The sequence below is a fragment of the Liolophura sinensis genome, chromosome 10 (assembly GCF_032854445.1).
Source record: "Liolophura sinensis isolate JHLJ2023 chromosome 10, CUHK_Ljap_v2, whole genome shotgun sequence".
NCBI lineage: Eukaryota > Metazoa > Mollusca > Polyplacophora > Chitonida > Chitonidae > Liolophura > Liolophura sinensis.
Window position 1 is genome coordinate 8,801,560 of NC_088304.1, and position 23,925 is coordinate 8,825,484.

Sequence of the window (23,925 nt, forward strand, 5' to 3'; positions counted from 1 at the left end):
GCACAAAGACTATACCAATTTCCAGTCTGTCTGACATAAGCCGTCAATTTAATGACATTTACTGCCTTGAAAAAAAAAAAAACATTGCATTGGTACGCGCACGCCATTTCGTTATTTACGAAAGAGATTATTAAATGACTAAACATGCTAAATCATTACAGACTTAACTATATGTATCCTTATATCCAGACATCTTCTTATAAAGCACTGGATATTGGATATGTGTAAACTATGGTTCTAAAATCACACTTCTAATCAAAGCACTCAAATTTGGACTTCACAGATTTCAGTGACCAAAAATGCAGATGGGTGTTATGATAACCATACTACGAAAGCATGTTGCTACAACTGCATATTTTAATTCGGATCTTTTAATATCTTTTTCTTGTACACTTTTCAAGAATATTTCACTTACATCACTGCGAACAGGTTTATATGCCAGGCTCATATCAGGAAACCCCGCTGTCTCTTGACGATACATGTCGACGTTATACGGTGGCAACTAGTTTACACGAATTACTCCGTTTTCCTCCACCTCTATATAAACATGACCACCTCAATGCCAGTTAAAAAGTTCTTAACTACTACGATGAACACCGATCAAACAAATAAATACATAAATAAATGTACTGATTGATTTACTTATTTATGTGATTTGTGTTTTACGCTGCACTCAAGAATATTTCATTTCATACGAAGCCGGCTAATATCATGATGAAAGGTGACAGGGCTCTGGAACCAAGGACGATTTTTCAGGTTGTTGGCAGATTTTCATATGTACGACCTGAGCGGAAGCCAGCACGAGCTGGACTTGAACTCACAGCGATCGCATCGGTGAGTGGCTCTACGTCATTGTGCTGCGCTAGCACGTTAATACTAGGCAATTGAGACTCACGAAATAAATATACTGACTTTAAGTTGCTGTGGATTTAGCCACAGCTCTATTTAATTACGCGATTTCCATTGCCGCTTGATTTAGTCTCCAGCGGCGCAAGCCGCAACCTGTTTGAAGTAAATGTAATACTGTACATACAGCAGATTGGGGGGACGCAGAAACTGTACTATACATTCTGTTAACTTTATAAACGTGCAGTGCATTAAAATGACAGGTCGAACGGTCGAATATATGTATAGGTCGAATATATATAGTCTTCAAGGTTGTATACAGCATTTTTTTTTTAAGTATAAGCTAAGTTCACATCGTGAAATTGAGACCTATACAGTATGTGGCTGCAAACATTTTTCTTGAATCTGGACATACACTTGAACGGAGTTTTTTTATGTGATCAGTGATTTCTCATAACGTTTCTGCCTGTGACGTAACTAGAGCACATGAAGACAAAGAAGCAAATCCGTTCAAGTCATGAATCATACAAAATGGGTTGGGGTGGAGATCTTTCCTCATCTATAATCCATGGCAACTTGGGTGAAACTTACACGATTTCCACTGTTCCCCATGCAACAAAATACTTATGTATTGCAGCTAAGGTGTTGCACTGAATGGTTTCCAGCAATACGTCAGCTCTACCTAATCGACTCTTCATTACTGCAATCTTCATTATAGCAATACACGAGTATACTACCAAATTGTTTGCCGCACAAAACGACACAAAGAATCTGAATAGTATGGGGATGGCAGGCTACATTACATGGGTCCCAGTTGCTCATTGTCGGAACTGTCCACAGTTTTAGCATACCGTTTCATGACTGCATGCCACATGCCTGGCTCTCACAGTTTATAGCATATTATTTTATAAGTGCATGCCACAGTTTATAGCATACCATTTCATGACTGCATGTCACATGCCTGGCTCTCACAGTTTATAGCATATTATTTTATAAGTGCATGCCACAGTTTATAGCATACCGTTTCATGACTGCATGCCACTTGCATGACTCATGCGAGATTGGTGCCCATTTCCACGGAAAGATTGGAGGGGAAATCACTCGAAAAGCAATTTAGGACTGACTACACTCTGCTTTAAGTAATTGGGCATTTCGGGGTCGATTACAGCTATAGTTCACCATGCTGAGCCAAGACAACAAAATATATATTCAGAAATGTCTAGTACAATTAGCATCGGTCCGTGCAGAAGGTTATAGCTTAAAATATCACATAACCAGGGCGTTTTATACCAGACCAGGGTTGTTAATTGATGTTTTGCTGTCAGTTACACTGTTTGACAACGCCTATCCTCACATCCGTGTGATGATCTTGTTTCCGACATTCAGCTCCGGTCGGTGACGTTTTTTTTTTTTTTTTAATCCCGGGCACGCACGCGAATCCGCTATGCCTCATACATTTATACGTACAGCTTGCATATCAGGCGATGGTGTTATTACATATATGATGTAAGGTGTCACCGGAATACAATTGCACACTAGATGCATGTACATGTAATGAATACAACGTAGTTCGACAATTAATAAAAGAGCGAAGGAAACAATACAACTTGATATGTATATACACGTATTTAACATTCATAAAATAACATTCATAAAATAGCATTCTATTAATGTGAACTGCTGATGCCATCATACAAAACGGTTTATCGTTAGGCCGTTTATAACACTGTATAGGGGAAATAGGTGTTACCACAGCTCTAGGCATGTATACCGTAACACAGTAGTAGGCATCAGTGCTAAGACACTAATACGCAACATTAGTAGGCAAAGGGTTATCCCTGTAGTAGGCGTATCTGTTAACACTGTATATAGAAGGCACAGATGTTAGGAATGCAGCAAGCATAGGTGTTAACACTGTATAGAAGGCATAGGTGATACCACAGCTCTAGACATGCATACTGTAGTGTTAAGACACTAATATGCTTAGGTGGTAACATCAGTAGGCAAAGGGTTATCCCTGTAGTAGGCGTATGAGTTAACACTGTATATAGAAGGCACAGATGTTAAGAATGCAGCAAGCATAGGTGTTAACACTGTATAGAAGGCATAGGTGATACCACAGCTCTAGGCATGTATACCGTAACACAGTAGTAGGCATCAGTGCTAAGACACTAATATGCTTAGGTGGCAACATTAGTAGGCAAAGGTGTTATCCCTGTAGTAGGCGTATGTGTTAACACTGTATATAGAAGACACAGATGTTAGGAATGCAGCAAGCATAGGTGTTAACACTGTATAGAAGGCATAGGTGATACCACAGCTCTAGGCATGTATACCGTAACACAGTAGTAGGCATCAGTGCTAAGACACTAATATGCTTAGGTGGCAACATTAGTAGGCAAAGGGTTATCCCTGTAGTAGGCGTATGTGTTAACACTGTATATAGAAGGCACAGATGTTAGGAATGCAGCAAGCATAGGTGTTAACACTGTATAGAAGGCATAGGTGATACCACAGCTCTAGACATGCATACTGTAGTGTTAAGACACTAATATGCTTAGGTGGCAACATCAGTAGGCAAAGGGTTATCCCTGTAGTAGGCGTATGTGTTAACACTGTATATAGAAGGCACAGATGTTAGGAATGCAGCAAGCATAGGTGTTAACACTGTATAGAAGGCATAGGTGATACCACAGCTCTAGACATGCATACTGTAGTGTTAAGACACTAATATGCTTAGGTGGCAACATCAGTAGGCAAAGGTGTTATCCCTATAGTAGGCATATGTGTTAACACTGTATATAGAAGACACAGATGTTAGGAATGCAGCAAGCATAGGTGTTAACACTGTATAGAAGGCATAGGTGTTACCATAGCTCTAGGCATACATACTGTAGTGTTAAGACACTAATATGCTTAGGTGGCAACATCAGTAGGCAAAGGTGTTATCCCTGTAGTAGGCGTATGTGTTAACACTGTATATAGAAGACACAGATGTTAGGAATGCAGCAAACATAGGTATTAACACTGTATAGAAGGCATAGGTGTTACCATAGCTCTAGGCATGCATACTGTAGTGTTAAGACACTAATATGCATAGAGGGTAACATTAGTAGGCAAAGGTGTTATCCCTGTAGTAGGAGTGTGTTAACACTGTACACAGAAGGCACAGATGTTAGGAATGCAGCAAGCATAGGTATTAATACTGTATAGAAGGCATAGGTGTTACCATAGCTCTAGGCATGCATACGGTAGTGTTAAGACACTAATATGCATAGGTGGCAACATCAGTAGGCAAAGGTGTTATCCCTGTAGTAGGCATATGTGTCAACACTGTAGACAGAAGGCACAGATGTTAAGAATGCAGCAAGCACTGCGTGTAATGTATAGATATAGGTGTTAACGCTGTAGTAGTGTAGGCGTCCACACTGCATAAACACGTAGTTAGGACACAAGTGTAAATTACACGATGCTACCCACGCGTTTTATGCAAAGAATAACAATACATACAATCTTCTAATACTCCACCGGAAAACAAAGAGAAACAACAAACAGAAAGTCTGTTGTCTGAGTGATGCTAGATTGCAGTCCGCTATTGCATCAGATTATTCTTTTAAATATAACACACATATTCTATTAATTCATCATAAAGATACTATTAGGCTTACATGGTATTCTGTTGAATATGACACGGTATATGACATTCTGTTATCACTCCGACGACAGACTTTCTGTTAAAATTATCAGGTTAATTGCTTGAGTGTATAGGCCCATCTCTATCAATCGCTGCCCACAAATTGGTGGTGAGGCAAACGCTGGATTTAAAATGCATCTTTTTGTTCGTTCTATAAACAAGGGTACTCCGGATTCTCACAATGGTCTAGTATAGCAGGCTGCAGACAGCTGTAAGTTGCTCTCTCTGCACAAAGCAGCTTAGCTTGTACGTCGACCATTCACGTAACTTCATTATTTCATCGTCTGTGGACCGTGATATTCATTTCAAGCTCCAGTATTTCTTTTACCACTGTTTCCATAATTCTAAAATGAAAACTCCACAGATATCATATAATGGGAGTATAAGACTAAACTTTTGATCATGGTTATCGGTGTCGAAGCCCCAAAAGGCCGACACTTGCCCAAGAAAGCCGACACTTACCCAATAAACACAGCCTATATTCATCAATAAGTGATATCACATGAACAGCTTCAATATATTACTCTCATGGGAAACTAGAAAGACCCTAACTCTGAATTAAAAACGGTTCCAGCTCAAGGTCGCAAAGCGTTTTCTAGCACAAAGCACAATGAAGAGATCTCCAGAAAGGAATAATCCCTGATTCTTCTCACTCATCTCAATATACACGGGTATAGAGAATATACACGTGAGCAGCATATAGATATAGCGCTGCATCTGAAACGTTTACTCCCATAAAACGGACAATTTCTCCTCTATACATGTATATAGGCCTATTTCCACTCTGCCGGGAACATGCAAGCTGTACTGTATTATACAGAGGAATACAGTACATGTGCATGTAGAAGTGAAGAAAACAAACAAAATATGTTTTTTCTCAGTTAGGTTTACTCCTAAGGTCGTGTAGTTACATGCAGCATCTTCTTGCACGGATCACTGAGCAACGTAAAATATGCGTCAACCTGAGTGAATGTATATTGGAGATACGCAATAAATCTGCAGTAAATTTAATTAAGTTTACAGGAGATGGAAGATGTAATTTAATTAGTGCAAATAAAATGGATTTCTAATCAAATGCCCCGAATCACCAACTATATTACAGCAAGATAAAATCGTAAATGTATAGGGTGATTGACACATTGATGATGAGTTCATTCAGTACTTTACACTTCTGGGTGAAGGCATAATGTCTGTTAAAATGGATGTAGGCCTGTTCTCTGTGAAACCGAGTAAAGGTAGATTTCGTCTGCTATAACAGGGGATGAAATACTAAGTTTTAACCAATTTGGCTCCTTAGCCTTATTATCTTTAGAAATCGAAATGGACGAAAGTTCATTCTTTACGTAAAAATTGTTGAAAGTAATTAATTTTTTGTCATATTAGATGAAGGTACATGTACCTTCATATACAAGTGTGTTTACGTGGCCGAAGGTACACTAAAAACAATTATGTGTTAATTTTATCAGAAAGTATGTTGTCTGTGTGATGCTAGAATGTATTTAGTTATTATAATAATATTCTGTCATATTCATCTTTACGTCAGATTAATAGAATATGCGTGATATATTTAACAGAATAATCTGCTGGTATAGTAGATTACATTATAGCATCACCCAGACAACAGACTATCTGATAAATTTGACACTGTTTTTTTTTTTTGTTTTGTTTTGTTTTTGAATGTAACTACATTGTCTATAAAAGTGAATGGTCTATTCTGTGTTAAAGTGAGTTGTAAGATTAACCTTGCAAACAACATAGAGTTATAGAATTTTGCGAAAGCTTGTGGCTTATAAAGGGAACTACATTCCATACATAATGTCAACAGACACGTTTGGTGCCATGCAACTTTAATACCGCGCACAGGGCGCAGCATAGCTGTAAGCAGAAGTGCGTTGGCGAGATGCAGAGCCACGGTACATACCACAATATTGCGCATGTATCAACTGATACCTATACCATCGTAACCAACCCGAGCACGCGGTTTATACATAGCTGTTTCTTTACTGACAGCTTTCGTCTGTCTGTCAAATCCATAGGTTAAAACATAAAAATCGTCACAGCCAAGAATTCTCTGCTACATCGCACTATCTTATAAACATTCTATTCGTATCCAAACGGTTAACTTATAGGGATAAGTAGGCCATGTGAAATTTAGGTCAACCATGCAGGCATATAAATACTACCTTTTGGGGGCACGTCAAATAAGTGTCGGCCGGGGCAGACAAACGATACTGTCATGTCTGTCGTAAAGAGGTCATGTTTGTGAGAGCATCGTATAACCTCCATTAAAATGCCGACTCCAAGTCATGTGTACATGAAAACGTAGGCATTATGTGTAGATAAGCGACGATATAAAAAAGCAAACATACAGGACTGAAAACAATGAGGAATAATATTTGACTTATATACCTTCGGATAAAGCAGTGGGAACGTAGTCTGCTCATGAGAAGTCAAAAGTGAATTGTAAAATCACAGAAGACATGCTTAAAGGTTATGAAGAAAATGTTTCCAAGAACAGATACCCTCCCACTCCTGGTTTCTAAACAAAATACCATTATCTTGTATACTGCTTAACAGTCGAAGTCTAACGTGGATCCAATGATAACAATGAACTCGATACATTACCACGTACATGTAACAAGGTTTCACAAGTGAAACGATGCGTCCACTTCATTATTATTACCTTTACCTTTATAATACAAATCTGCAAGAGCTCCGGACCAATTGCTGACATCCAGTTTTACACTAAAGAGCTAGAGCAATAGGCGGCGTTGGGCAATCCACATTTGGTCTAGATGTACTTGTACGTCCTTATTATATCATATACATGACATTCTATATAAATCGACTGAGACTTCTCGGAAAACACGATCATGAAACCGAGGATTCAGAATCGATTACAACAGACCTCTTCTTGTATAGATTTCCTGGAAAATAATCAAGTTTCGACAAACCTAGAGTAGTGAGCCCATTAGAGTTATCAGAAAATGACAGCATGTGCCAAATAAACTATTCTAACCGGAAGTTTCAGGAGCAAAAAAGTCCCCGGCCAGGATATATATACTGCTGACCTTGGACACAGTATAGTGCAATCATACATATCAAAAATGTAAACGCCCATGGGCTCCTTACTGTAACTACAGCTGTAATAATTTTGAAAAACAAAAGTGTGCTGGAACCAAAAATATGGCCTGAAGAGTTCAACGGAACTTTTTAAAAAATATATATTTAAATATATTTTCTTGTTTTATACACAACGGACGACACAGTGCCAATCTTCCTTCAGTCTGAATTTGCATGGATGGAAATAAAGCACAAGATATCCACATCACCTTACGTTATGTTACCGTCGCATTTAGTCTGAACAATGACTGTTGGTTCATATAACGAAAGATCTTACCATGCAACGACCAGATGTTCAATAGTGGATTATAGCCGATAGGCTTGGTGTATTATAACTTTAGTCTGGACGAAAGTCCTATTAGTTTTCTATTGTACGATAACACAATGATATTAAGAGTAAATCTGTCTTCGCTTTTACTACAATTTTTAAAAACAATGCCGTCATGCAGGGACCTTATTTAGATGCCAAAGGCAAGCGAAACGACTATCCCAATCGATTATAGGCGAAGGCCCATGGGCCCGGTTGGGGATTACCGATGCCCGGATCTAGGCTTTAAAACAGACATTCCAATACTAGCCGTCAACCAAAATAGAAGCTCCAGGTCAATAATCGAAAGGCCAATTCCAAAAGCACCATCCAACACAAACCACCGAAGAGCTAAGAATGCACCAAAGACAAACAGTGAACAATTTCCAGTGAATGGAAACGCAAGGAATGTTCTACGTGAATGCACTGAATCAGTATATCCAAATCATGTACCACGCAAGTTTATATATGTCGAACACGAAAATGCGCTCTAAACGCCTTTGGACTAATACAGGTACGCATAAACAAATGACGAGCCAACTACTTGAAAAATATTAAAATCTATGCGGCTTTCAGGGACATATTACTTGATATGTAAACATTAAGATCATTGTCTCCTGAAATAATTTTAAGCTGGTACCTGGCACAATGGCAAATCTTAAATCTATATTCCGATTGTTAAAAAAGTTACACTGTTTTGTCATGTACCTAGCAACTGGAAGCTACCACAATGCTATAGGGTGCAGGGTGCTGCCCTTGCCCCATATGCCGCTTATTTCCAGGCCTGCTGTATACGAACATACTCACATCTTATTCCAATTGTTTGACATAATCTTTCATCCATTCCAAATATATGTGTATATAATGCGTGGCATGGTAGCAAGGAGCGACCCACGGCATGAAACCACGGAACGGCGCGTTTAGAAAAAGATAAAAGGGGAGAAAGGGGCATTTAAAGCAGAAAATAAAGTAGTGTTCATGACGAAAACGAATTCTCACACTGGTCTCCTTGACGGAAATAGTTGGCAAATCTCTCAATGGCTGTAACAAGATTATTTACCAAGGAAATTATACCTGTGGGTGGATATTCCGTCGGTGAACAAATCAATCAAATTGATGCACATTGTTTTAATCCGGAAAGAACCATGGTATAAGTCACATTCTCCTTTTTTTCTTCACCAGGATTCTGGTTTGACCCTACTCCCCGACATTCCATCCAACCCCGACTTACACCAATTTAAAGATTCGATCATTAAACAGATCAGGTCAAGTCAGCCTGAACTCTTTAGAATACTATATCCAGTAAATGTGGAACTAAACATAGGTAGATTACAGGCATCACCAGAGACGATAACGCATGTTGCATCGGAGATTGCTTCTCAAACACAACTGGAGACGATTTTGTGTCGTGCAAGACCAGATAAAATCTGGGGAGGCCCGCAAGTTGTTCCGTACAAACTGAAGTGCACGTTACATGGCAACTGACCTCTACAGGGTTTGCCTTTCTTACCGGTGACCTAGATGTTATATAATCCGACACGTCTGACATGTAGGTAGTATACACATCTATATATAGAATAAAGAAAGAAATGAACCGTTTCAACTAACATCTTTGTATTCCGAGTTCCGAGTGCAGTTTCGAATCATTCTTGATAAGAACAAGGCGTTGGAAACTGCAGTCGGAATACAGAGATGTAGAAAGCTGAGAAGGCTCATTTGTTATTTTATTCTATCCCTTCTCCGTATCAGAAAAAATCCTTTCACATCAAAATCTTTCCACACAAATATATATACACAAATAACCCAGGAACCGCCAAAACTTAACTTGGTCTAGTTATCTACGTAAAATTTTAGCTTACATGCGAGTGTACATACTGCCTGTACAACGTTCGTGTGAATAATATCAGCGCACGCATGCACATCTTATTCATAAAACAGCGAAGAGACCAATAAAAATATGCATAATTACATGAGATGAAGACTGTATTATACTACAACAGCGGCCCGCAAACAGTCGGACGTTCCCCCGGGCTCTGTCCGGTTTCCTCATCATATAAGTGAAATATTCTTAGGTATAGCGTAACACATCAACAAAATACATACACAAATCATAGTACTATAACAACTTAGAGGCTCTACATGCATAGCACAAATCCAAGCATCAGAAAAACTGCAGTGTCGCAGAAAGCAGCAGGTCATGTGAATAGCTGAGATGAAGTAAACTTATTGTAGAACATGATACAATCGAAAGCTTTGGTTCTACAACATGTGCAGGTCTGGAATTTGATAAAGCCTCCAAACTTTCCCATACATGCATTAAAAAGTAAACTTTCAAGCCTAGAAACTGTCAAGCCTGGAAATTTTGACTCGCGCTGAGGAAGCGTGTCAATAAAATGCGTGTAAGCATGTAGTCTGCAGATGATTATGGGATTGACATGGTAGCGTAATAAAAAGATTATGAGGGGGAGCTATATGCCGACATTAAAGTTCCCGCGGACATTTGATTTCCTGTATCATGGTAACTCTGAAACCATCTACTGCTGTTATCTAAGATTTGACACGCGCATATTTATTCGTGTACAGTTATATCTAAACTATCAGACGTTGGCGCCAAAGCCATGTGCACCAAAGCAAATGCTCGATTTACAACAATATACATACCCTATATATAAATCTCATCAACAGGTTTCTCTAGATAACTAATGTTCTAGGCAATCGTCGTGCGTTTCTCAGACTACCTATAAGTGTTTAAGAAGCATATAAAAACATATCACTGCAAAAAAAAAAAATCAAAACATGACGCTGGCAACTGTTTCTGTCTGGCAAACGGAGTCTTTGTGAATTTAACTCAAAATTTCCACCTTTTCAAAATTATGACTGAATACTGTCTAAAATACATAATCAATCGATAGGATCTATATATACAGGATTTAAAATGTATCTCCGCTCAGTTCAGATGCCTGTACTCAAAGATATTCATGCTCGACACTATGTGCCACTTGAACTTCACTCTTCGGCAGTAATACAGCCAATCATCATGCTTGGCGATGATATACGAAGATAACATCGCCCGATCAATGAATGTCCCGCAACAATTGCCTATAGTGTTCTACGGTGGACCACGCCCAGTTTGCAACACCAAGTTTAAGAGTCCACGTCTGATTCTAAGATACAACCTTTGGCGGAATAGATCAAGAAGATCATTTTACTCTTCACAGAGTCAAATTGGAGATCATAAATGATTGACACGATACAACAACATTCACGAACAAGCTGCTTTATACATAGTCCTTGCAACTCTTAGCGACTGCACACCAATCCATATCCTCGTCTGATGAAAGCGCCAATGCAAGTTTTGAGAAACTTTGTTCCCACAACTGACAGAGTTTGCCCATCCAATTTGATCATTATCTGCGTGATGAAACTGTCATTGCAAGTTTGAGACAGACTGTGATAATTATTACAAACGTTTTCCACGTGCCTCTGAAGCCCAAGGGCCGGTAATTAAACTTAACGCCAACTTGTCTGAATTTCAATGTAGCGCAGAGAAGTAATTTCAAACGGTAAGTCTTGCAAATCAAAGAAAACATTGTCCAAATATGATAAACTTGTGACCACTAGTCTTAGTAAATCTGTATTCGAACATACAGGCCTATATTTCTGAAAAGTTTGCACAACTTCATGAATGAACGTGAAATATCTGCTTTGCACAGTGAAGACTGTGCGAGCAGGTGCGCGCCTTGACACGGTGAAGACGGAATATAACACGACTATTCCACATGAAACACAACATACTGACACATGTAAAGGCTCCAGAAAACATGACTGGGATGTAGATGTAACAGAACATTCTATATACAGTAGCCAAACTTTGAAATCTGGATGTCTCAATTTTTCACTTTTTCTCCCAATTTTCTCATATCTCCCATGTTCATTTCGTCATGCAGAATAGGGTATCACAGAGACACTAAGACCACTTACTCGGCTAAAAGCACACTCGCAGCCATGCTGGGTCTGTAACAAAAGAATCTCAGGGTCTCTGAAGTGTGTCTTTCACTATGTGAAACGAACCGTGAACATCTTTAGCTAGAGATCCATCATGGCCGCGACAGCTATGGTGTGCTGTGTGTTCAACTTTGGAAAATGCATCGCCTGCATATAGCAAACATCCGCGCTCAGTCCAAAAACAAAACCAAGAAGAACTGCTCATATAAACTAAATGTTTACATATAAATATGTTTACAATGTATATACGACGTTTTGCGACATTCATGGAGAAATTTTGTAACTTTGCCTTCTAGACAATTCCTGAAATGTGTCGCTGTTTTAAATAATATATTTACACTATACTCTTTAAGAACGATTGTGTACAAATCTGCACATCCACAGTGACATGTGTATCAGCGGTGCACACATGTATAAACAGTCACTGTGGATGTGGGTACATGAATTACACAATTTGTGTACTGCTGGTACACAACATGTGAGTGTGCATTTTTTCCACAACACTGTGTATCACTAGTACCCAGTAGTTTTTAGAAGGTATAGAAAACGAAAACTTGCATGTATTAACTGAGAACGCATCTTGAGATTTCAAACTTCCGCAGCATGAGGTCAAATGTACAAATTCCCCCACTACAATGCGGTGCCCTCAACCCCGTAACGAGTCCTAACAAAGGGAGAATACTCTGGTCAGCACATCACGAATTATAAAGGAAATATTTGTCCTATTTGGAAACGTCAATGATGAATCGTTTTTTAAAATCCTGTATTCGGGTCCAGCTAAGTGTCCGACACCAAAATGTAATGATTTGCACCGTGGCTAGCCCATGGTCGAGCTGTACACACAATTTTATCCAAATACATTCTTCCCGTGTAAAGAGACAGACAGACAGACTTGTCGGAGACAATCACACAATAATGTTTAATTTAATATAAAGACTTTTGTGTATATTATATTATCGACTTGTATACATACAAATCACTGCATAATGGGTTTATCAAAACCTACTAGCTTCAACTCATCTCTCGTCTTATTCGTACAACTCTTCTGTTACATAAAGTTTCGCGCGCTGGAAGTCTTCTCCTCCCGGCTCCCATGTTAACAGTTATACCAGGGCAATTTTTAAATTGCTATAACCAGAATCCTTAACCTTGTCACTTGCTATCGTTGCTATCTAAGTTGTGACACGGTGTATACTATTTGCACAACCTAAATCTCCTTTGAATTTCATGTTGAGTGCAAGCCGAGTGTATAATTTAATTATATATATGATTGATGTTTTACGCTGTATGTAAGAAATAACCCGTTTGTTAGACAAGTGTGGTCGATCACACATTTATATACATTGTACAAGCTATGGTTGTTAATTTGATACCTATACCTTTATTGCATGAAATTTACTGCATGCTGTTAAGATGTCTTTCAAAAAATTGATTTATTTATTTGACAGGTGTTTCATGCCGCACTCAAGAATATTTTACTTACGACGGAGGCCAGCATTATGGTGCTTGTGAGGAAACCTGACAGGTTGCTGACAGACCTTCCCAAGATTTTTTTTGTTTTTTTTTTTTGTTTTGTTTTTGTTTTTTGATTTAATCCATATGTAATCTGCGTAACGAACTTTGTTTCCAACTAATAATAAGTCACGATCAACGGGCCAGTATTACGGACAAAAGGACTATGCAACCGTATATATAAATGTCAACCGAGGGATAGTGTACACAGACGGGTCCGTCTGTATTGGACATACATACTTGGTACTGATGCGTCTGATGTACGTCCAGCCGTAGACTTCATGCTGCATGAACACACAACATGCGTATAAATTGTGTATAATTTCGTATATAGGATTACAATAGCATCTAACCCCCACCCCCACCCCTCTATTTACCCCCGGGGAAAAGATTTTAAGTTCAATGTATACAATTGAATAACACGATGCATTTATCACTGACACAGTTAAAAAAAGACCAACTTATCGCGAAACAAGCGTATAAACAACAATTGAACAGTTCACATGCGGTCTGCAGACAATGCATACAGGTGTTTCGATGCATAAAACAGTAGACAGCTTATCGACTGCTGTCAGCCAGATCGGTCAACATAAACCCAAAGACATTCTTTTAAAGAGAATCTAGATGGCCATAATCGCAAATGGACCACATTTATGCCACTATTCAATTATAAAAACAAATACAGGTCTCTGCTCAAACCAGTATGATCCCATGGCTTAAATACAGCCTACAACCGCTGTCACTATTTTGCTGAGTCAGCAAAAAGTCTGACGTCAACTGAGAAATTTTTTTTTTAAAAGGGTGCATTAAATAAATTGGAATGAACAGACCTGCACATAACAAGTATATACAAATAACACACTATACAATATATACGGAGATAGAACAAGGAAACAATAACGATTATAACTTATTTCTTATATTTGGTAAAATTTATATCAACTCTGAATTACACTATTCGGACAGGAAATATTCGTCACAATGAACGAAGCCCTAACATCAATACTTAACGGTTCGCATTTCTTTTACCGACGAAAACAGAAAGACACTGAAAATACGACGCCCAACTTGACGGTCGAAAAGGAGCTATCACTTTCGGTGGTCGATATAGGGGCCCTTATGCATGGGCAGATAGTCGGTAGTCCGGCAGCTTATACCGGCTGTGCGTGTGGTCGGTCACAGACCCGGGGTTAAACTCGCCGAACCGAGTCATTTCGCACCGTCTCGCTTCATCCCTTTGAAGCTTTGATTCTTAACCACTTTCCTTTATAGGAGCTTTTATACGTACACATTTCGCAGTCACAAAATCCATAGCCGTTGACATTCGTCATTTCAATAAACAAATAGCCACATTGCCCTCTCACTACAAGAAATATTAAACAAAGTTTCTCTCCATACAATATATTTATCAGTTCACAAGATGGCCTATAAGTATGAAAGTATCCCTTTATAAGCTTGCATAGTTACATACACACAGTACGCTATATGTACATGTACAATAGATTTATCCGATGATGATCATGTAGGGCCTACTTAAGTATAACCAAACTTCATACAATGAATCCCATGTAGCAAATCAAACATTGTTTAATTCTTTGTTTAAAATCGAACGAAAACAGAATTAAAAAAAAAGGTATTTTGAGACGAGTTAAACGGCGTAGACAATATATATGCATAATGACAAGCGTGTTTCATGTTCTCAAGAAAAATAATCGCCTATATGTAAAGACGGTATGCTCTACCGGTAGGCCTACCTGTATAGACATTAACAATGAAGCACAAATTAACTACTAAGATTCATACACCCATAATTAAAATTGATTTGATTACGCGGCATACGCATGGTCTGAAAAGAAAATAATAATTAAAACATAATAATTAAAACATAAAAAAATAAATAACTAAAATTTTTAAAAATGTAAAAATAACGGGAAAAGAGAAAAACGACTTACCGTATAGCTGATCACTTTCTCAAGTTAAGTCTCCGACACTGAATAGTATTTCTGGTCGCAAAGACATATTGTGTAAACACCAATTTCTTATATAGGCATTATACTATACATTTAAAAATTACCAGGCATTTGAATAGAGCTTTATACAATGCAGTGGTAAAGCCTGCCTTGGGAGGGAGATAGACCTACACATAGCAGGGAACAAATTTACAAATGATAACAACAATTGTTCAACACATTTAGGAAATTAAATACAAAACTAGTAAACAGACACAATAAAACAACTTAATGTCACTAATAAGGCTTTCGAGAAGTTCTTTCCACAAGGTTGAAGGTTGGATTTCCACCCGGGATGTAGGCGCATCCGTTGGATAGATAAAGGCCTACGGACATACAGGCCCTATGCGCTCAGTATACAAGCTGAAAACCTAACAAAGACGGATTTTTTTCAGTCTGAGAAAACATAAAACAGAAAACTAATACCTGAAAAATACTATGAAAGTAAGATTTCACGTGTACATACCATACAGAAAACACAATCCTAACGCGTTAATAAGCAATCATCATCAGTTACTCGAAAAACATAGACTCGTACCTGAGGGCCATACCGTATCCTTGTTTCAACATCCGACGATATGAAACTCGATAGCAAAAGACTAAATTTTACAGTCGGTGTGGATATTTATGTATGAAAAGTTGCCTATGCATATGAGTTAGCTAATGATATAACATTCAGAGCCTAACTTTGTCGAAAAGTGAGGTTTTTATTCGATTTTCCGAAGGCCATGTGATAACATTTTAGCATTTTCCTATGTTATAAACGAGTCAGCAGCCGTTTCGATGCAGATAGAGGCGGCGGACTAAAATCTCTCATTCATCTTTGTGGGCAGAAATTTTTATATGCTTAGAAGGGCAAGAAAATGCTGTGACTAAATATGCAAAAATATCCGGATTTGATGCCCGCAATACTGGGTACGGGGTTAGGAAAGGTGAGGTATTTTCAAACTCTGCCTCGCCATTCGCCGACGTTGTCAGCTCACGTGCACAGAGGAGCGAAATTTAACGTGTTCTAGGTCAAAGTCTGACAGAACAAAAAGCTCGCTGTATTTCGAGTCAGCTGCAGACTGTTTTCACCTCGGAGACGGGGATCTGGGGCTGATTTGCTGTTTAATTGTGGGGAAAACAGTCTAGTTTTGCTAACTTCATTCATACAATAAGCCGTAGTACACAAAATGGCTGCTGACTACTACAAAATCACAACCCCCGAGATGCTTTCGGGCTTTTTCGCCCTCGATAGTGTAGAAATTGTTCCAGAACCTACCAATTTCCGACCCGATTCCATTCTTGCCTGTCCTCACCGATATTACATAAATCCAAACTTACTGTGTTTTAACCAGATTATTAGCAGAAATCAATATTTTACTATGTCTTTATGCTTCACGACGGTCTAACTTTTTGTGTGTCTTGACGTCATGACTCTCAAGTTGTTTGATGTCACGTGACCACTACAGATCACAACAGGGTCACGTTAGCTGTCATTTCTGTGGTCTTGTGCTGGATTATTTTCGGTTTGCAGGACGTATTTGTGGGCTTCTTTGTTGGAAGGTATTGGCTGCCGTCGGTGGAAGTGATCTGTGCGAAATAAACTCGAGAAATCCACCATATTCGTTCGGAAAGCAATTCGCAGGTACTGCCTTATTATTTAGTGCGCCTGCGCACTTAAGTTTTGTTCACCGGAAGTGGTAACCTCAGAAGATGTCGACGACAGCATGGCAATGTTTTCGTCTGATCAATTTCAGATAATTTAACCGGTTCTCCTTGTTGAGAGGCTAATGCGAGTTTGACAGTGGGCATAAGGCGAAAGATTCTCTGGAAAGAAACTGGTGTGTTTATTTTCACTGAAACAAACCCGTGTGAAATTCGGATGTTTTCATCTTGCGTCACCTTCACTCAAAATGTGACAGATGTAAGCCAGGATTTTAAGTACAGCAGCTAGTATCTTTGGCGTCACGTTTAAGGCTGTTTTGGTGTTAATTCCGTAGTTACAGACCTATGTTCTAAAATTTTTCCACGAACAGTAATATAAATGAGTGCTGTAGCACGCCCTTCTCTACAGAACGGAGGTACATATCACAACCAGTATCAAGGTTGGCTTGTGAAAAGCTTCATGAATCAAATGTCGTCAGAACACAGTGTCCAAGCGTTGTCATGGAGGAAGCTTTACCTCAGTAGAGCGAAGTTGAAAGCGTCTAGTCGTACTTCAGCTCTTCTATCTGGCTTTGCAATGGTATGTAGATAAACTGTAGTTATTTGTTGTAGGTCACTAGCACTGGATGACATGATGCACCATGCTCTTTTATATTTTTACTGACCCTGGTATAGTCATGGATCGCCCCGGTAAAATTTCAGAAATTTAGTTAGTCGATTACTAACCTACCACGCCCGCCCAGTCACTCCTTTACCCTAGGGTTCTAGGGCAGGTGCCTGTTAAATCCTGAGATATCGATCATCCCAAAAGTAAATATCCTTCCATATTTTGGTGGATGCCACACATGTCAAAGACAACAGCACATGCTCTAGTTTAGTTCTCTGGCATACGATTTGGATTAAAACCAGACATGATAGTACAACAACAAAAGGACGTCATAACTGGCATTAGAAAGGAGGAATAGTTTCATATCCATCTGCCTGTTGGCCCAAAAGAGCAGAGATGCTGAACTTTGGGATGATCGACATCTCGGGATGTTAACAGGCAGGTGCCCTAGGACTCTAAGCATTATGAAGGCGTGTCTGGGGGGAGTGGTAGGTTAGTATTCAACTGTTTTTGGAAATTTTCCAGCACTTCCTACAGAGGCGAAGGGGATCCAGCCATGACTACACAAGCGTCAGTACAAATATAAAAGAGCGTGGCGTAGTCATCCAGGGTTAATAGGTCACTAAGTATGGCCAGAGGGATGCCTGGTCAAAGTTCGTTTATTTGTTTATATTGTTAGTGTTTAACACCAGTCTGGGGAGTTGTAAGGACTAGGGTTATATTTACGTGTGATTGCCATGTGCATTCTGACATCATATTTTTCTCACGGGTTTTTACTGATTTTTCATTGGTTAAAATTGAATGGGGAGATGTTCAGTTTGCATACAAAGCAAAATAGCGCAAGTAAGACGTTTATCATTCTAGTTTCTGTCACGTATCTGTTATTCATGTGACATTGCTTCGCGATTTATACTGAACTTGTTTTAGAATGCTCTGGATTAGAACTTCTGTCAGACAGCATGTTGGGTCCGTAGCTGGTTGCTTATACCACTACACCACTCGAGTTGATGGCAAGAACATGGTTTTTAGACGTCTTTATGACAGATGAACATGGTAAGGGCAGAATGCATATGTGCGTGTGTCACACGCATTTGTCACATGAACTACATCTGAAAAGGGTCTCCTCCATATTTGGTCAGCCTCATTCAGCGAAACATGAATGAATTGACGTAAGTAGTGACATAGAAAGTTACATATAAATGTAACCCTAGTCTTTACAACAGCCCCAGTCTGTGCTCAAATGTTGCTTGAAGATGGTTAGGTTATAGGTTGAGGAAACCAGCTAGGGTGCATACAATATACCTACACCGTTGTTCAGGTACCTGACAAACTGCCTTAGTTAAAACTGCAGCTGATGTTATAACACCTGCATGATGACCCAGGATCCTCTCACCAATGCAGTCGCTGTGAGTTCAAGTTCAGCTCATACTGCCTTCCTCTCCCGGCCATATGTGGGAAGGTTTTCCAGCAACCTGCAGATGGTCATGGGTTTCCCCCGAGCTCTGCCTGGGTTCCTCCCACCATAATGCTGGTCGCCATCGTATAAGTGAAGTATTTTTGAGTTTGGCGCAAAACACCAATCAAATAAATAAATTATAACAACTGGATGTTGTAAGAGCAAGGTTAAATTATAAGGATTGAGATAATTGGAATTGCTTTCTTAAATTGTTGAAAAAAAATGCACAGTATTAAAGCCGCAAAAGAACAAAAGTTTCCTGTCATTTCAAACTTTCCCTCTTGTTATGTCAGCGGTAGGCGATGTTCAAGTGTTTTTGCGTAACACATATGATGTCATCATTCCAGCATGACTACTTCACTTGATGTCATATTTACCTGATTGATCTAAAGATAAGGAATATTGTGTCACCTCACGAAGCTTTGAGGGAAACTGCCAAGGATTTTGTTTTTGAAGACTCGTCACTTATAGGGGTTAAATAGTGTTATTCAATGCAAAATCTTTTTGAACTGAGGTGTTAGATATCTTCCATAGTGTATCCTTCAGATCATTTTAATATTTTTCCATGGTTTCTCTTGGGACTGAGTGCCACTTTAAGACATCAACATGTTACATTAAAGGACCTGACTATTATGGCACAGTGACTATTTTTTGCATTCGTGATTTGTCATACCTTTGTTTTTTCCATGTATTTTTACCTCTTTTTGTTTTGGCTTTTTCAGGTGGCAATGGTTGAAGTCCAGCTTGAGGATGTGCCTCAGGGGCTTTTAATCGCATTCAGTGTGTGTACAACTTTGTTAGTTTCAGTTCACCTCTTAGCTCTGATGATCAGTACATGCATACTGCCCAACATTGAGGCGATCAGCAATGTACATAACTTAACTGCAGTACACGAGTCGCCACATGAGCGAATGCAGTGGTACATAGACATGGCATGGGGATTTTCTACTGCCCTGGGCATTATACTCTTCCTGGTAGAAATTACAATTTTGTGCTGGGTCAAATTTTACTCGTATAGTTTCAAGGCTGCAATTGCCTCAACTGCTATTGTCATTCCTGTCTCCGTTATGTTCCTTGTGTTTGCCATGCATTTTTATCGCCGACTCATTGCCCATAAATACGAACGTTCATCTCGAGGCCTGGAAGAACTGGAAACCATTGCGACTGAACTAAGTAACAATTCAACTGTTCGGGATGTATAATGCAGAATCGGAGACAAACTATAATTTTCCACGCGTATTTTCATAATCAAATTGCATGTGTTCTGTTGTGTGCACTAAGCCAAAGTTCTTCAAACTGTTGTAAGGATCTGAATGCATTAGTGCTTGTATTGCTATGAACTTTTTTGATATGACTTTGTCCCCTGCAGATGTCTTATCCGTAGCGGTAAGGTCGTATATGTTAGAATCTAGCTTTGGCTCACTTAGGTATTTTGGTGGATTCGGAAATGTGACAGCCACCATACGTTTGAGTATGCATGTATGAATATGAGTATGTTTGCATTTAAGTATTCATCACTTTTGCACAGGTAACTGTCAAAGGAAGAATGTTAATATTGATGTGTCCCAGTTAACTAAAATCCATGACATTTACATGTAATCTGTTACAAAGCTGTGAAAGGGAGCTTCTTGGCTGAGTGATGAGCAAGTCAGTGTAAAACCCAACCCAGTAACACAGGAGCCTCTCACAAATGCGGTCGCTGTGAGTTCAAGTCCAGCTCATGCTGGTTTCCTCTCCGGCCGTAAGTGGGAAGGTCTGCCAGCAACCTGCGGATGGTCGTGGGTTTTCTGCGGACTCTTGGGGTTTCCTCCCACCATAATGCTTGTCGTCATTGTTTAAGTGAAATATTCTTGAGTACGGCATAAAACACCCATCAAACATGTAAAATAAATAAATACAAAACAGCCTAAATCCATCTTCTCAATACTTCCTTCATCTTCTCTACTGGCTTGTAAAAGATGAAGCACAAATTCACAAAAGCTGTGACATGCTGCAAAAAGTCAACGTTGTTTTGTTTATTGTTTATTGAAATATTAATAGGATGTCTAAAACTTGACTGATCAACTGACTGACAAACAGACAGACAGCAACTTTTATAGTCTTTTTGTCTCAGCTACAATTAGTGAGTTAAGAGTCAAACACAAATCAAATACATAAATGTCATAACTTTTTTCAGAATCAGAAATTTTGTTATAGAATATAGTGAAACTGCATAAGAAGGTGTGAAAATGTAAATTTAGAAAGCTCACATTTTTAGAAAAGCAATCCATACTATCTCAGTATTTCTAATTTAAGCCTTATTTGAAGATGGCAAAGGCTTTGGAACTAAATTCAATTTAGTACTTTTACAAAAATATTATTGATACAAACTTTCCATCATATTTGGGAGGCAGGTTTTGAGTTCATGTTAGCTAAGCATTACTTTTATGTCATGATTTATTTATTTATTTATTTGATTGAAGTTTCACGCTGCACTCAAGAATATTTCACGTACTAACATTATGGTGGGAGAAATCCAGGCATAACAGGGAGGGATCTGCAAATTGCTAGCAAACCTTCCCATGTAGAGAGGAAGGCAGCCTGAGGTAAACGCAATCACATTGGTGAGAGCTCACAGGTTATTGTGCTGTGCTAGCTTGCTAATCACAAAACCCCCCCTTTTTGCATGATAAATTACTGTGGGATATTCAGGAAAAAAGTGGCCCATTAGTGACTGATATAGTTTTTTGTTTTTGTCTTTAGTTTTTTTGTGTTAAATTATTTTAACCAAAAAATCTTAATTTCAGACACCTAGAAAAACTACAAATCTAGGCATGTATCATCAGTAAAAAAAAACGTCTTTCATATTTATGTACATGTAAACAACAGAACAGAAAATGAAATCTAGGCACAAAATGCTGGAATTTTCTACAGGAATTTATATAGTTTTTGTATGTTTCAAATTTGTTTGATTTTTTTTTTTATATAAAGGCGAGAAGTTTGAGATGTTTTATGATATTTTATGGTTTAATTTTGAGGGCTTTAAGCGGGCATTGGGGACAAACTTAAACTGACTGGATGCCACTTAAATGGTATCAGATAATGACTTTCTAATGTGTAAGCCGTTCAACCTGAAAGAGGTACTTTAGTGCCAAGACTTGTACGCCTTAAAAGCAAGATTAAATGATAAGGATAAAGATAGACGGACTTATTTTCTTACATTGTAGAAAAAAAATGCATTGCGTTACAGCCACCCTTGCTAGTGTGTGAGGCTAACATGGAAACAAAACATTTCTGTCGTTTCCAATTTTGCTTTGTGTGACGTCGTGCAAGAACAGCTGACGTCACCATCAGTGACGTATAGCCACAAATGATGTCGTACTCCCAAACGCGCATGACGTCATTCCAGTATAACTACCTTCCTCAACACCATATCTGCCTGATTCATCGTCCCATAAGGAATATTTTGGGGTCACACCACGAAAATTTGACAAAAAACTGTCGAAGATTTTGTTTTTCAGGATTCTTCACCTATAGGGGTAAAATACAGTTATTCATCTTAAATTTCTGTGGCCGTGATGCTAACTGTATTATATAGTGTGTCCTTCGTATCTTGTTAATATTTCCACCTAGGCTGTCTTTGGCTGAAGTAGCACTTTACGCTTCACGAAATAAGTTTGAATGTTTAAACGTTAGAAAGTGCATGACCACATTGTGCATGTACATGTATATACCCTTCGTTAAAAAAAAAAAAAAAAAAAAGATGTCCACTCTACGCAGATATTTCAGAAAGGTGCCAAATTTTTGCAACCCATAAAATAACATTCGCCAGTATATTTGCAACAGTAAATTTAATTATTGACCCGTCAAATTGGATTAAAACTTGCTTTATTACTTGAGAAAAGTTAAGATATATCTGCTATTAATAGGCCATTTATTAAGCCGTTGTTTTTTTGGCCTAAGTAGTCAGTGAACAGTTAATCCTGACAAATTGAGTTCATCCTAGTTATGGTGGTTCAAATAAACAGTAAATGTATCTTTTTCTTTTCACACTCTATTAAATGTGTATGGCATTAAATAAAATTTTCTTAATTTATTAATTAACCAATGTTAACAGCCGTAATTTTTATTTGTTACTTAATAGGATATGCTCCTCTCTCATCGGTTTAATTAACGGACAGTCTTACATGTATATTCACAACTTCACTGGTCTGTGATGTGGGTTTTATTCTTCACGATTCTCAACAGAACTGTGAAAAAGTCACAATAAAGCAACTTGGCTCGCATTATCGGCTCTTGTTTTTCACAGGAAAATTTTACGTCTTGGTGGCTGCTGTACCTGTACATGTAGATAGGAACGTTAGTCCTGGACACTGATCAGGCATTGAAAACGTTACCTGGTCAGTTCTGCATTTTGTTCAACTTCTCAGCAGTGAAAATCAAAGGGCAGTTGATCTCAAACTTATTAAAGGTAATAAACTGCAGTCTCTTCCTGTTGTAATCAACAAGTGCAATTTTATTTCGGATAACACTTTATATACCAGACTATTATAATAAAGATTTAGCTCAATATCCAATGAATACGAGAGCAGGTGTTCAAAAGTCATATCTACCGTTAAGTCTGTTAAAACTTAAATTTTTTTTATGTAAAGCAAATGACACTATATACTGCAGGCTAAAGTTGACATGTGGCTTTACTCACAAAACACTTTTGAACAAGCATTTAACGGGTGTATA

At 38.5% G+C, this 23,925-nt stretch overlaps 2 protein-coding genes across 2 annotated transcripts in view; one reads left to right on the forward strand and one right to left on the reverse strand.

Moving 5' to 3' along the window:
• Nucleotides 1–16,886, reverse strand: part of LOC135477213 (lysine-specific demethylase 2A-like) — a 56,802-nt gene extending 39,916 nt beyond the window's left edge. Inside the window, exon 1 of the mRNA XM_064757371.1 lies at nt 16,761–16,886. Coding sequence (XP_064613441.1) covers nt 16,761–16,781 — 21 coding nt within the window. The 5' untranslated portion in view covers nt 16,782–16,886. The remainder of the gene's footprint in view (nt 1–16,760) is intronic.
• Nucleotides 16,887–17,091: 205 nt separating this feature from the next.
• Nucleotides 17,092–22,934, forward strand: LOC135477214 (protein orai-2-like). Its single transcript, XM_064757374.1, has 2 exons — nt 17,092–17,726; nt 19,932–22,934. The coding sequence occupies exons 1-2, from the start codon at nt 17,526–17,528 to the stop codon at nt 20,409–20,411; spliced, it is 681 nt and encodes a 226-aa protein (XP_064613444.1). The 5' UTR covers nt 17,092–17,525; the 3' UTR covers nt 20,412–22,934.
• Nucleotides 22,935–23,925: the final 991 nt, after the last annotated feature.

Excerpts from the sequence above, each read along its gene's own strand:
- LOC135477214 (XM_064757374.1), top strand. The coding sequence starts at position 17,526 with ATGAGTGCTGTAGCACGCCCTTCTCTACAGAACGGAGGTACATATCAC. Across the intron at positions 17,727-19,931 it reads TTCTATCTGGCTTTGCAATG|GTGGCAATGGTTGAAGTCCA; the intron begins GTATGTAGATAA and ends TGGCTTTTTCAG.